At 59.8% G+C, this 13,961-nt stretch overlaps 1 protein-coding gene across 1 annotated transcript in view; it reads left to right on the top strand.

Moving 5' to 3' along the window:
• The window catches only part of JPH3 (junctophilin 3), a gene marked incomplete at its 3' end in the record, with an annotated part of 71,915 nt that overhangs the window by 24,095 nt on the left and 33,859 nt on the right, over positions 1-13,961 (top strand). The window contains 1 exon segment of the mRNA XM_010998429.3: positions 2,385-3,162. Within this exon segment, the coding sequence (XP_010996731.3) occupies positions 2,385-3,162 (778 nt within the window).

Below are 13,961 nucleotides of genomic sequence, written 5' to 3'. Positions count from 1 at the left end.
AACCTTCCAGCACTTTACATGGATTAGCACGTTTAATCTGCACGGCCACCTCCCCCATTTTGCAGGTGAGGAAGCTGAGGCCCAGAGAGGTTAAAGCAGACGTTCCCAAGGCCTCAGATCCAGGAAGTGTGGAGCTGGAATTCGGACCCAGGTCTGTCCCACTGCTGACTCCTCCCCGTACCCCCGCACTCGAGGGCCTCCACCAGGCTGCGTGGAGCTCCTGGGGGTCCTTATCTGTAAGCCCAGTCTCCCTTGAGGGGGTGCAGGGGTGCTGGGGGGGAGATGGGCTGATTCTCCTCATGTGGGAGAATCCGCAGCTTTGGGAAGGGGGCTGCCTGTGAAACCCAGGGTGACATCTTGGGGGTTCCCAGCCAGGGTGCTGGATTCAGCAAATAAACATATGGGATGCTCAGTTAAATTTGAATTTCAGATAATCGATCTGATTTCTAGGAGAAGATGGTGGAGTAGAGAGACTCACAGCTCACTGTCTCCCACAAATCTGATTTCTAAGTATGTCCCATGTAATGTGTCTCTAAAAATTACTTATTCTTCATGTTAAATTCAGATTGAACTGGGTGTCCTGCGTTTCATCTGACAGCCCTGTCCCCAGCCCACAAGTAGAAGTGGCAGTCAGCTGGGGGTGAGATTGGGGGTGAGAGGTCCCTGCGACAGCAGCCTCTCCCAGCTAGAACTGGCCACAGGAGGGCCACCGCCCTGGCAGGCAGGTCTGGCCTTATAGTGCCACCTTCCCACGGGCCACCCACCCAGGCAGGGGAGAAGCCATCCAGGACTGACAGCCAGGGTCCCTCTCACAACCCTGGGTGCAAGCCACAGGTCTCTGCCCCAGCGTGGGTCACCCTGGGGTGCTGAGTGGCACAGAATCCGCCACCCCCTTCTCCCCTGTCACTCCATGACTGAACCCCGCTTACAGCCAGGTTGGCTGGCTCTGGGAGGGGGTGCAAAAGGGCCTGAGGTGTGGAGCCTTCTGGGGGAGGAGGTGCTCACTGCCCAGCGTAGGGCGCTGTGGCCCGAGGCAGAGAAATGCTTGGTTGGGGGCAGGGATGGGAGGAGGGTAGGGGGCAGGGAGCCCTCTCTGTACCATGTTGAGTGTCACTTAATTTGCACAGCCACGTGGCATGAGAAATTTAGGCCCATTGTTGAAGTCGCACAGCCAATAAGCTGAGCAAGAATGTGAGCTCAGTTCCACTGGTTTTTTTTTCTTTCGTTGTGGTGAGGTGTAAGCTGTGGTAAGATTGAACGTAAAACTTGCCATGTCACCCCTTACGTGCGCAGTTCAGTGGCATTGATCACATTCACAGTGTCAGGCAACCATCACCTCGGTCTGTTTTTGACTTTTCTGTCACCCCAAGGAGGAGCTCTGTACCCACGAAGCAGTAATCCCCCGGCCCAGCCCCTGGCCCCGCCGTCTACTTTGTCTCTCTGACCTTGACTCCTCTAGGTACCTTGTCCGAGGGAAAGCACACAGTGTTTGTCCTTCTGTCACTGGCTTATTTCACCTGGTAATGTCCTCAGGTTCACCCGTGGCGTAGCAAGTAGCAGAATTTCCTTCCTTTCTTTTAAGGCTGAACAGCGATCACTGTGTGGATGGCCTGCAGTCTGCTTCGCCCTTTTGTTGGCTGTTGGGAGTAATGCTGCTGTGCACCTGGATGTGCAAGCATCTGCTTGAGTCTCCCCCCTTTTGTTTAATTTTTATTTTTGTGTGGGGGGAGATAATTAAGTTTATTTTTAATTAATTAATTTTTTAATGGATGTGCTGGGGATCAAACCTAGGACCTCGTGCATGCTAAGCACACGCTCTACCACTGAACCCTCACTTTTGATTCCTTCAGAGATAGCAAGTCTGCCAATTTTAGTGCCTTTAAGGTGTCTCTGCTCAGTGGTCTTCCCAACTCTTCTTGGATGCCTCCAGCTATGGGAAACTTACTGCCTCCCAAGGCAGCCTTGTCAGTACCCAGCTTGTAGCCTGGATCTGTGTCCTCGCAGTTGCTGCTCACGGGCCCCTCGATCCCTGTTTGGAGCTGTTCTCCTGGAATGTGCTGCTTCCTGCTTCGCTTCCCTGCCCTCCCCACCCCCTGTCTTTTCTGGCTTGGCCCATCTGCCCACATGCCTAGGGAGTTGTGCAGGTCCCTCCCGACCGCTTCAGAGACTCTTACAACCTCCCCTGCCCCTCCAGCCTCTAAGAGAGCGAACAGAATTCAGCTGCGGGAAGCAGGAGGGAAGTGTCTTGTGACAGAAGTCATAAAACCACCCCGTGGGCCAGCGGTCTGTCTGCCTCCTGTGGGCCTCGCTGAGTTGCCCAAGATGAGGAGTCCCAGCGGCCGCGTCGCCCTCCCGCGTGCTCACCCTCTCCTTTGCCTCCGCAGGGACCTACCAGGGCCAGTGGGTCGGCGGCATGCGCCAAGGCTACGGCGTGCGGCAGAGCGTCCCCTACGGCATGGCGGCGGTCATCCGCTCGCCCCTGAGGACGTCCATCAACTCCCTGCGCAGCGAGCACACCAACGGCGCCGCTCTGCACCCCGACGCCCCTGCCGCCGTGGCCGGCAGCCCTGCCGTGTCCCGGGGCGGCTTCGTGCTCGTGGCCCACAGCGACTCCGAGGCCCTCAAGGGCAAGAAGAAGGGGCTGTTCCGGCGCTCGCTGCTGAGTGGGCTGAAGCTGCGCAAGTCCGAGTCCAAGAGCAGCCTGGCCAGCCAGCGCAGCAAGCAGAGCTCCTTCCGCAGCGAGGCGGGCATGAGCACGGTCAGCTCCACGGCCAGCGACGTCCACTCCACCATCAGCCTGGGCGAGGGGGAGGCCGAGCTGTCGGTCGTCGAGGATGACATCGACGCCACCACCACCGAGACCTACGTGGGCGAGTGGAAGAGCGACAAGCGCTCGGGCTTCGGCGTGAGCCAGCGCTCCGACGGGCTCAAGTACGAGGGCGAGTGGGCCAGCAACCGGCGGCACGGCTACGGCTGCATGGCCTTCCCCGACGGCACCAAGGAGGAGGGCAAGTACAAGCAGAACGTCCTTGTGAGCGGCAGGCGCAAGAGCCTCATCCCGCTGCGCGCCAGCAAGATCCGTGAGAAGGTGGACCGGGCCGTGGAGGCGGCCGGGCGGGCGGCCACCATCGCCAAGCAGAAGGCGGAGATAGCGGCCTCCAGGTAGGAGGGCGAGGGGGCGCCGGGCGGGAGGTGGGCTGGTCTGGCTCACCAGCCTGATCCGGTCCATTGAGCTTCCCGGGTTCAGGCCCACGCTGGTGTTTCTCAGACTTCTGCTCTGTGGAACCCTGCAGTTCCTCAGAGGTTCTGAGAGGTGGAGTAAGGAAATGGTTGATCTGAGGAGGTTCTGCATCTTATAACCTCCCTTCAAACAGAGCAAACCTCCCCTCCTCTCTTTTACCTGTTTTATATGCTGGTGTTTAATGTAAAATACTGATGGAGAAAGGTGGTGGGGGATTCTGCTGGTGAGGTGCACTGGATGGCCGCTGGTCGAGAGGGAGGTGTGACGCTCCCAGGTGGGCCTGAGTGCCCAGTGCTGCGGAGATGTGGAGGAGGGTGGAAGCTGCCCTGGCCACCCCATCCCGAGGCCCAGGAGGTGGCTCCCCCTGGACAGACTGGCTGTGGATGCTGGCCTGGGGGCAGCTCACGCAAGACTGGGTGCTGTCGGCCAATGGCTGATCTGAATGAGATGCTGGACTTCCGCGTTCAGGGTTCAGTGGGGCTGCTGGGCCCTGAGCAGCGGATTGAGGGTTGATCATGGTGGGCGCCATGTTGGATTTTGAGGTGTCTGTTGGTCCAGGGGCGGGGGCTTCAGAGCTGGAAGAAGAGGGCCCTGGGAACAGCAGAGGTAAGCGTGTGAGCCTGGGTCTGCCCTTCAGCTGTGGGAGGCCGGGGACAGCCTGCCGCAGGTTGAAGGAAGCTGCCCCGTTGAAAGCCAGGGCCCCCAGCAGCCACACCCCTGGGCTCTAAAGGAGCAGCTCCTGACTTGAGTTCACCCAGAGCTTCCCACCATCTGTCCCCTTTCCCGGGTCAGGGCAGGGCCCTTGCATCTGCCCCGAGAGTTGCGGGGCCTGGGACGGGGGTCTGAGGCTGCTTCAGATGCTCAGGCTGCCCAGGCAGGAGGCGCCTGGCAGGGCAGACACTGCGTCGTTCTGGATGATTCTGTGTTCCCGGCTGGGGCAGGCTTGGCATTACCCCAGGGAGACTCCCAGCCGGATACGGCTCAGGCCTCCCCAGCCTGGTCACTAAGACTTGAGCCCGCTTGATTCTGGTTTTCAATGACCCTTGACCCACAATGAAAGAACAAAAAGAGTGGCTGTGGCTTGTTGGCAGACTCTCTGCCGCTCACGTCTGAGGTCTCAGAGGGAAATAAAACCCATTGCAAGAAGCTAAAAGCAAGACAGAATCACTGCCTGGACGTCAGGGCCCAGCACTGCTCTCTTCCTCTTCCTGCTCCCCCGGAAGTGCTCAGGCCCCAAAATAAATAGGAGTGGCATTTATGACTGCTCAGCTGGTGTGTTGAGATCAAATTAGGTTCTGTAGTTTCTTTTTCCATTATGAATGGAACACGGAACATGGACGGCAGGGCAGCCTCGGGGTGGGGCTCACGTGTCATCCAGAGACTCTGGTTGGCGTTTGGCGTGTTTCCTTCCTTCCGGCAGTTCATCAGTTTGTCTTCCTTTTGTGTTTGGTTGTCTTGTTGACCTCAGTGGACACGAGGCGGTGTACAGGGCCAGGGGTCCGTGTCGTCAAAGATTTGAGGCCTCGTGGGGCAGAAGCACAAAGATTTAGTCTTCCCCCAAATTGACTTTATTTTAGCGTCCGATCAGGTGGCCTTCTTGGGCCTCAGGACATGAGACACAGGCCAGTTTTCTGACACGTCCCACAGAAACTGGGGGTACTGGTTTTCAGGAAGGAGTCAGTGGAGGTGGTGGTGTGGGCAGAGCTCAGAGCCGGCTCCATTTGGGGCAGGCTTCCAGTCTCTCACCTGTGAGATAGAGGTAATGGCACCTGCCTGCCTGCCACAAAGGCCTGGGGACTTCAGTGACGTTGGCTCTGTGTCAGGTGCCAGCTCGCCGGGACAGCAGACCTGCATCCAGCCTGGGCCTGTCATTGCTGAGCAGCCTGGGGAGGGTGCTCACCCTCTCTGGGCTGGGTTCCCTGTGGAAGGATGGGACGGAGCAACATGCAGTGCACTCAGCTCGTGGGAGGCCTGGTGTGTGCCATTGTCACCCTCCCAGATGTCCCCTGAGCCCAGCTGGCCCCTCCCCTCCCGCCTCTGACCTTGCGGGGAGGGAGGTGTGTCCGCACATCCATGGTGTGATCCCAGCCTTGCAATGTGCTGGTGCCCTGGGAGGCGGGAAGGGACAGTGTCGCTGAGAGGGATGAGAGTGGGGCATGTTCCAGGCTGCAGCAGGAGCTGCACGTCCTGCGTTTTCTCAATGGGCTTAGAGCAAAGAGGAGGAGCAGAGGCAGTGGTCCTGGAGAGCGACACCAGCAGATGAGGGCTGGCCCTCGCCCGGGGAGCCCCAGGGACCACCCGCCACAGGAGCGTGAAAGCGGCCGCGGCAGCTGCGTGGGGCTGTGGAGCGGCTGGCCCCGGGCGGGCTCCGGTCACTGTCACAGCCAAGATCCGGATGCGGCCAGGTGGCAGGGAGCTGTGTCCTCAGGCCCCAGCCGGGTGAGTCAGCGAGAGGTGGTTTGGCGTGTCCTGGTCACGGCGCCCGGGCCTTCCCTGGAGGGCAGCTGCTGTGAGGGCAGGTACACGGGCTTTCCCGGGGGCGTGGAGCTCGGGTTCTGTGGAAGGGGGGTCCTGTTACCTCCACTTCGGGGTAGACCAAGCTAGAAGTGAGAGGCACAGGGAGCACCAGGCCCGGAGGTTGTCATGCTTGAATGTTCAGCAGCAGAGCCCTCTGTCGCGCAGACTGTCACGGCTCCAGGAGTGTGAGCCAGGCAGAGACCAGGAGGCGCTGGCGGAAGCCAGGCGGGGATGGGACAGGGCTGACGGCGGTCCGTCTGCCCCGTCCCTCCCCTCCTCGCACCCCCTCCTCCCGGGTGGCCCTGGGACGTGTCAGGAGCACCCTGGGCTGAGGGTTCACACGTGCGAAGGCGGCTACGTGTTGCAGGAGGAGTGCTGAGATCCACTGGCGGTCTGCCGAGGGCACGGCGGAAGGGTGCGGGTCTGTGTGAGACCCAGGACTCCTCTGATCTGCAGACCCCGAGAGTCACGCAGGGATCGTGGCGGTCCTTCTGCTGGGACCTCTCTTTCCTCCTCCGTGACTTATCTCAGGTGAACCTGGCTGTAAAGAGATGTGAAGGGCTTTGCAAGGCTGTCAAGCGAGCTGAGTGGAGGGGAGTTTAAGTCGCGCTGTTGGAGCATAGTCTCTGCCGGGCGGGGCCTTGGCGGGGGTCTCGCTCTTGGTTGGATCCTGGCGCTGTGTCTGCGCAGTAGCTGTGTTTTGAGTGAACGGATGACTAATTTAGGCCCCGTCTTCTTTTGTGGTCAGGGGCCCCGGCCACTTCCTTTGGTTCTGGGACCAGGAGCTGTGGCCACGGTGGGGCAGTGGACCTTGGGCCAGGCTCACAGGAGCAGGGGTTGTCGCAGCTCCGTTGTCCTTCCGAGAGGACTGCGGGTTTCCTCTTGCTCCTTGGAGCCCATGGATTCTCAAGGGTGCAGGTGGACCTTCTGGAGTCCAGGCAGCGTCTTTGGGCCAAGCTCATGGGGGAGGGAGCCATGGGCTCTGTCTCGGGGCCAGGCTGACCTCCCACAGACCTGGTCCTGTCCTGAGCCAGGCTTGCCGTGTGGCCTCGGTGGGTCACCTGCTCCATGGGGGCGGGAGGAGGGGAGGTAGGCTCCCCCTGGGGTCCTGCGTTGTGTCTGTGCGATGCCAGCACAGCGCCAGGATGGCGGGGACTCCCTGCCCCCAGCCACAGGCCCTGCGGGGCCAGGTGTGCTCTTGAACTTGCCCTTCCAGATGGGGAGGGGCTGGGTAGTGGGAACAGATGCTCACGTCGTCTCCCCTACCTCTTGGCCTGGCTCCTCTGGCGCTAAACCCGCAGCCTGGAGCCAGCTCTGCTTCCTGGGAGTGACTGCCTTGCTGAGGGTGAGTGAGGAGGTGCAGGCAGGGTAGTGTACTTTTCGGGGATCTCTGCGCCCCCCGGGGGGCAGCCCTGGCTGGGCCGGGTGTGCGGGCAGGAATTGGGGCAGATGGGGCACCTGCTTCTGTGCATGGAGTCCGGCTGGGTCGTCATGGCAGTCAGTGGGGCTGTGGCCACTGGCCCGTGCGCTGACCGTCAGCTGATGTCCCCGTCTTGTGATGCTTTGCTGAGTGAGCAGAATCGCGGGCCGGTGGAGCTGGGAGGGACCTTGACCAGACGTTTAGGTAGAAGATGACAAATTCTTGGCACGTGGACAGCCGTTCCTCCCTCCTGCACCCACGATAGACACGGTTAATTGATGGCTGTGCTCAGAGTTCTCACGCCAGGCAAGCAGGCCCTCTGAAGGATGGGGTCCTCCCTGCTGGCACGGCGGGAAGGTGGGCTCTGTGGGCAGAGAGCCAGGCCCCTGTGCCCCAAGGGCAGTGCCCAGTCTCAGAGCCAGGCAGTGGCCCGAGTGGGGCTAGAACTCACGTCTAGGGTGCTGTCTGCTGCCCTGCCCCTGCTCTCAGCTCCTTTGGACCTGGACCAGATTCTTGGTCCCTAGTTGTGAGCATGGGGGTGCTGGCTGGCTTCCTTGAAGTGGTAAGAACAGCCCTGCCCCTGGGACAGGAGGGGCTCGGTGTGAAACTGCAGGTGAGGCCTGCTCAGGGAGGGGCTCCAAATCCCAGGTGGCTTTTTCTACCCTGGTCCTGAGCTAGTATCTGGACAGCGGAGCCCTGGGGCCACCTGCCTGTCTGCCTGGAACTTTCCACGTGGCTTCTCCACTCCTGTGAGTTATGGCTCTCCACCGGCCGTTCCCAGAGCTGCGGGTGCAGGTGCACAGTGTGTGAGCCCCGCGTGGGTCCAGGCGGGGAGGGTGAATATCTGCTGGGAAATGGCCTGGGGCTCTCTGCCTGGGGCATCTTTCCATCTTAAGGGAAAGAAAGTATTTAAGGACATGACATTGTGGGGAGGGGGGTATTATTGCTTTTAAATAAAAGTGTATCAGTCCTTGTTAAAAAAGTCCAAGTAATAAATCCTTGTAGAAATATTAGAGCAATAAGGCAGACCGGTGGAAAGCAACCTCGTCCCACCACGAGCTGTCCATCTCCTTAGAGGAACTGGTTTTTTCAACACACGTGCAGGTACGTGTGTCACGCCTTCGTGGTTCCCTGTGAAAGGAATGGCGTCACCTGTCCACTTGCTCTGAGGCTTGTTTTCTCTCCCCCTCACTTACCTCAAGGACCTCTTTCCGTGTCAGGATGTGTTTCCTTGGCAGCTGCATGACATTCCACAACGTGGATGCGTTGTGTTGGTCCCGCCCTTACTCTGTTAATGTTTTGGATACATTCTGTCTTTCGGTCTTATGATCAAGGCTGCAAAGACGGTCCCTGTCCACCCCCACGCCACCCCGCCGTGCTGCTGACGCAGGTCTTTCTCACCACCACCTCCTAGGGGAGACGTGGCTGAGGCACGCGTGCATTTAGTTTGTGGTAGCGGCTGCCACATTGCCTGGCAAAAGGCTGCACCGTCTGCCCTGGCTGGGAGGGAGGGCTGCATGAGGAGGCGGTGGGGTGGCCTTGAGTGACTGCTTTGTCCCCAAAGGGTTTCTCCCTGCGGCAGGTTGATAACAGCCCCCGAAGACGTCCGCATCGTAATCCCTGACACCTGTGGGTATGTGACCTTCCACGGCGAAAGGGACTTTGCAGATTTGATGAAGTTGGGGATCCTGAGATGAGAGGATGGTGCAGGGTTATCTGGGTGGGGGGCCCAGTGTCACCACAGGGTCCTCATTAGAGGAGGGCAGGAGGTCAGAAGCAGACGCGGTGATGCAAGCAGAGGTAGGAGGGATGTGGCCGCGAGCCAAGGGATGTGGGCACCTCCAGACACTGGAAAAGGCAGGAAACAGCTTCTCCCCTGGAGCCTCCAGAAGGAACCAGCCCCATGACACCTCAATTTCAGCCCCATGAGAAGATTTATTTGGGCTTCTGCCCTCCAGCACCATGAGACAGTAAGCGTGTGTGGTTTTAAGCCACTGAGTATGTGGTGAAGTGCTCCAGCTCCGTGGGAAACCCACATGCTCCCGGATCTGGCAGGGGCTGGGGTATGTTACCCGGTGTCCCCCTTCTAGAGTGGGCATGCCCATCCCCTCCTCACCCCCAGCCGCCTGCCCTGCAGCATGCTTCCAGGCCTGCGGCGTTGGGCTCTCTGTGCAGGGTACATGCAGCTTCCTGCCACCGGGGGAGAGCCGGCCACACGCCAGGAGAGGCCTTCTGGTGGGCGACAGCCATCTGTCCTGGCTCTGGCCTCCTGACATTTAAAAAAGGTAAAAGGAGCAGGAGAGACTGCGGGGCGGGGAGCCAGATCCTGAGAGTGACCAGGTCCGGGACCAGCCTGAGGGCTCCCTGCAGGGGGAGGCTGCTGCCTCTGGGGCCTTGCATGCGCACAGGCTCGGGCTCCGCCCCCGCACCTGGAGCGTTCTGGGGCCTGTGTCTGGCGTCTCTAAGGTGTGTCCCGGGGCCTGGCAGGTGTCGGCCTGAGGTGCGAGCGCCTGCCCTCGCCTCTGTCACCCCCGGGCCTCGTGCGTGGGGTCGGGGATCGGCCGCCAGGTGGGGTTAGGCTCAGCGCCCGCCTGCTCTGTGCCACGGGTCAGGCAGGGCGCGCGGCCTCTGACTCACCCCTGGGCGGCGTTCCCGCCGGCCGCAGGGAGGCACCGTGTGTGGCACGGGCTCTGTGCCGGCTGCGTCCAGGGGGGCCCTGGCCCCGGGGGTTCTTGGCCGTCAACCGGCCTCCCCTTGAACTCATCCCCTCACAAGAGAAGCCGCTGCCTTCTACAAAGCCCTGGAGAACAGGACGCCAAAATGGTCTTGGCGACCTGTCCCTAGGCCGGTGACTGCAGGAATGTTTCCTCTAAATCTGAGCACAAACCATCCTGCTGGAGCTGGAGCCTGTTTCTTTTCCAGCTTTGAGAGAAATAGTGATTCTGCTGGCGTGGCGCTGTGTCCTTAGGCAAGGTGCGCAAATTCCTCACCTTCGACTTCGGCCCCGTGAAGTGGATTGAGGGGAGCGAGTGCAAGGGGGTCGATGTGAAGAGTGACGCGTCGGGAAAGCCGGGCCCCCTGGCGGTCTTGCCCCTGGCGTGCTAGAGCAGGCCGGGGGAGGCGTAGGGAGGGCTCCCCTGCCCTGGACTCCTTGGCAGCCCCCGAGCCTCAGTTTCCCCACTTGAGTGAAAACAGCTTACTAGGTGCAGGGATGGCCCCGTACGCCCTGGTCAGACCTGAGAAGAGTGGTCTCCTCGAAGGTCGATTCCGTCAGCCTGGGACCGGCAGGCACGTGTGGCATGTGGCATGTTTGCTCCTCATCCCCTGACTCTGCCACCCCACGCCCTCGGCCACCTTACTTCATGGCCCCTTCCCCCGAGGCTCAGCCGTGGGCGCTGTTCGGTCAGTGGGGCCGGGCGGGAGTGGTGTGGCAGTCCCGGCTTGGGCCCTGGGAGGCTTTGCGTGTTTGCGCATCCTTCTTGTACCTCTGCCAGCGCCATGACAGCCTTGGGAGCCCCCATCCCTGGGGGTCTGAGGCCCTTGGGAAGATGCCCAAGCAAGAACAAATGACTATTTTGAGGCACCTCCTTTTTGGCAGTACAGCGTTGTTGTTGGCGTGGCTGACCGGTACAGCCTTCGGTGGGGGTCACTGTGCTTGTCTGCACACCCCGCAGGCTCCAGCCGTGCTGGACCATCGGTCCTTTTGAGGAATGCTCCTGGCCCTTCATGTGTAAGTGTCCGGGGGTGGCCATGTCGAAGCACGACAGACTGGGTGACCACGGACGTGTTCTCCCACGGTCCTGGGGCCAGAAGTCCAAAGTCAGGGTGTGGGCAGGACCACACTCCCTCCGGAAGCTCCAGGGGAGGGCCCTTCCTGCCTCTCCAGCTTCTGGGGGCTCCAGGCATCCCTGGCTGGTGGTTGCAAGTCTCCAGTCCCTGCCTCTGTGGTCTGTGTCCTTTCTTCCTCTACGGACATGTCACTGGACGTAGGGCCGCCCTCATCCAGTGCGACCTGATCTCAGTTACACCAGCAAAGACCCTATTCCAAATAAGGTCACACTTTGAGGTTCCCAGTGGGTGTGGACTTGGGGGTCACCGTCCAGCCCACTGCACTCTGCACAGCTGCCCCGTGGCTGGCTGCTCCCGGGTCATGAGTGCCTTTCTCCTGCTGCTTCAACTCCTGGGAATTCAGCTCCTGCCTCCGGAGTCAGGCCTGCCCTTCAGACGGCTTGGAGCAGAACTTACTGCTCTCCTCTCCACCCACAAAGTGTCTTTCGTTCTCGGGTTCTGTGTGCTCGTGGGTTGTGCCTCGAGCGCACGGGGACATGGCTTTCTTTAGCTTCAGCTTTCTCTGACCATGACTGTTCTCCGTGAGAAACTACCTGCCACCCCAGATTCTGCCCCTGGCCTCCCTTTGCCTCTCCTGAGACCCATTAATGGGCTCTGCCAGGCAGGGCTCATCCTCTCCCAGTCTGCCTGGTGCACAGAGAAGTCACACCATGTGAGCACTCAAGTTACAGCTCCAGTCCTACCAGCAGTGAGGCAGGAGGGAGACACAGGCAGGGAGGAACAGAACGAGGTGGGGAGTGGGGACACCTCACACGTCAGCACCTCTCGGGATGTAGTTTGAAGACCTATGTATTTTGCATAATAGAGCCCCTACGTGTTTAACTACACTGTGGGGATTTGGAAGAGTCGTTTTGACCACTCAAGCTTTTTGGCGAAACTGAAGTCCGTGTAAAGTGTGACTTGGCTGTATTAACCAGGACCCTGTTGCAAGCAATGGAATCATAATTCAGATTAGCTTAGGCAAAAAAGGGCTGTATTGGCTCTCATTCTCTGAGCTGACTTCAGGCACAGCTGGATCCAGGGGTTCAGCTAACATCAGAGCTCTATCTGGCGGTTGTGCTTCCCTCTGTGTGTTAATTTCATCCTCCAGCAGGTTCCCTGCACATGGTGGGAAAGACCACCAGGTCTGCATTCCCAGAATCCTGTTAGTTCTTGATTCTGGTGGGAAGCAGGGGCTGGTTTTGCCCAGCTCCCGTATAGTGACCATCTGGAAAGGCTCGGATTGGCTCTGCTGGAGTCACCTGCCCACTCACTGCCCATGATGGGTGGAATTCCCTGATTCACCAGGCTGGGTCACGTGATGTGACCCCTCAAATGTGAGGGGGTTGGTCCAAGTACAGACACCTTGACAGCTCCCTGGGGCACGGGGTTGGGGAGGGGTGGTCTCCAACGGGGGACGCCGGGAAGCAAACGCTGTCCAGGCTCCAGAAGGGAGCCGTGCTGACCCGTTTCCTCCCGTCGGAGTGGATGGTGTCTCAGCCGCTTTACTTTTTATCGAGACCATAAACATCACGCTTTTAAAGTGCACAGTTTAGTGGTTTCTAGTGTATTTAGAGTTGTGCACCCATCACCACTGTCTACTTCCAGAATATCCCCACCACCCCAGACAAAACCCTGTACCCATCAGCGGCCTCCCCCAGCCCCTGGCAGCCACGAGTGCACATCCTGTCTGTGGCGTTGCCTCTTCTGGACACTTGACATAAGTGGAATCACACGAAACGTGGTCTCCTGTGTCTGGGTCTCTGACTCAGTACTGTGTTGTCCAGGTTCATCTCTGCTGTAGCCTGTGTCGGGGCATCATCCCTTTTCACGGCCGAGCAATATTCCATCGTGTGGCTAGACTACATTTCGTCTGTCTAGTCACGAGTTGATGGACACTAGGCTGGTTTCTACTTTTTGTTTATTACAAATAGCACTGCTGTGAACTCTCCTGTACAGATTTTTGAGTGGGTGTATGTTTTCAGTTCTCTTGGGTAGACACCTCGTAGGGGAATTGCTGAGAAACAGCCACTGTCTCCCGCAGTCGGCCCCCTTGTACAAGGGTCTGGTTTCTTAGCATCCTGGCCGACACGCGTTGCTGTGTGTCTCTGACACGAGCTGCGCAGTGGTGCAGAGCAGGTCTCCTTGTGGTTTTGGTTGGCGTTTCCCTGATGCCTGGTGACTTGGGGCATCTTTTCCTGTGCGTGTTGGCCATCTGCACGTCTCCTCAGAACCGTTGGCAACTTGGGTGTTTAATAAACATTTGTGTCCTCTGCCCTGTGGGATGCATGTGTCAGCTGGAGGCAGTCGCCCCGGGAGGCTGAGCTGCCCAGGGCTCCAGGGCGGACCTCGTGAGGATGGTGCTCGGGAGAGTTCTGGGCTGGGTTTGGCTGGCACCGAGGGAGGGACCCCTTTGGGAACAGGGTAGTGGGGCAGCTCTCCACTAACCCCCCTAACCCCAGCCCTTGGCCCCCAGTGCTGTCCTGGGGGGCGGGGGGACAGTGGGGCCGCCCTGGGGACAGACTTGACTAATATGCTTGTCACCAGGGAGACCTGGTCCCTCCTGCCCCAAGGCCCTGGTGAGCTCGCCTTCTAGAGGAGTTACTGCAGAGCCCTCCCTGGCGTGGGTCCCTCAGGGAAGAGACAGCGAGGCTGCTTGAAACCCTGACCCCTCCCTGAACCTCAGGTGCCGCCAAGCTCCCGTGAACTCACACGAATGTCAGGGACTCAGGAGGGTCTGTCACTCTCCATCTTGCTGTTGCCTCTCTGGCGCCCCCACCCTGTCCCTTGAGCCCTGCCCCCTGCCCTGGGCTCCTGGGTAGGGGGAGGGTAGTTTAGGTGCTAGAGGCCCCGCTCTGCACCTCAGGTCTCAGCGTCTCCCCCAGCGCACGTGGATAGGGACACCCCCCCGGGGCTGGTGAGGGGACACGTATGCGGAGAGTGCAGCCCAGGACC

This window comes from Camelus dromedarius, chromosome 23, assembly GCF_036321535.1.
Source record: "Camelus dromedarius isolate mCamDro1 chromosome 23, mCamDro1.pat, whole genome shotgun sequence".
NCBI classification, from domain to species: domain Eukaryota; kingdom Metazoa; phylum Chordata; class Mammalia; order Artiodactyla; family Camelidae; genus Camelus; species Camelus dromedarius.
Note: the sequence above shows the minus strand (reverse complement) of the source record. Positions and strands in the feature narration are given on the sequence as shown.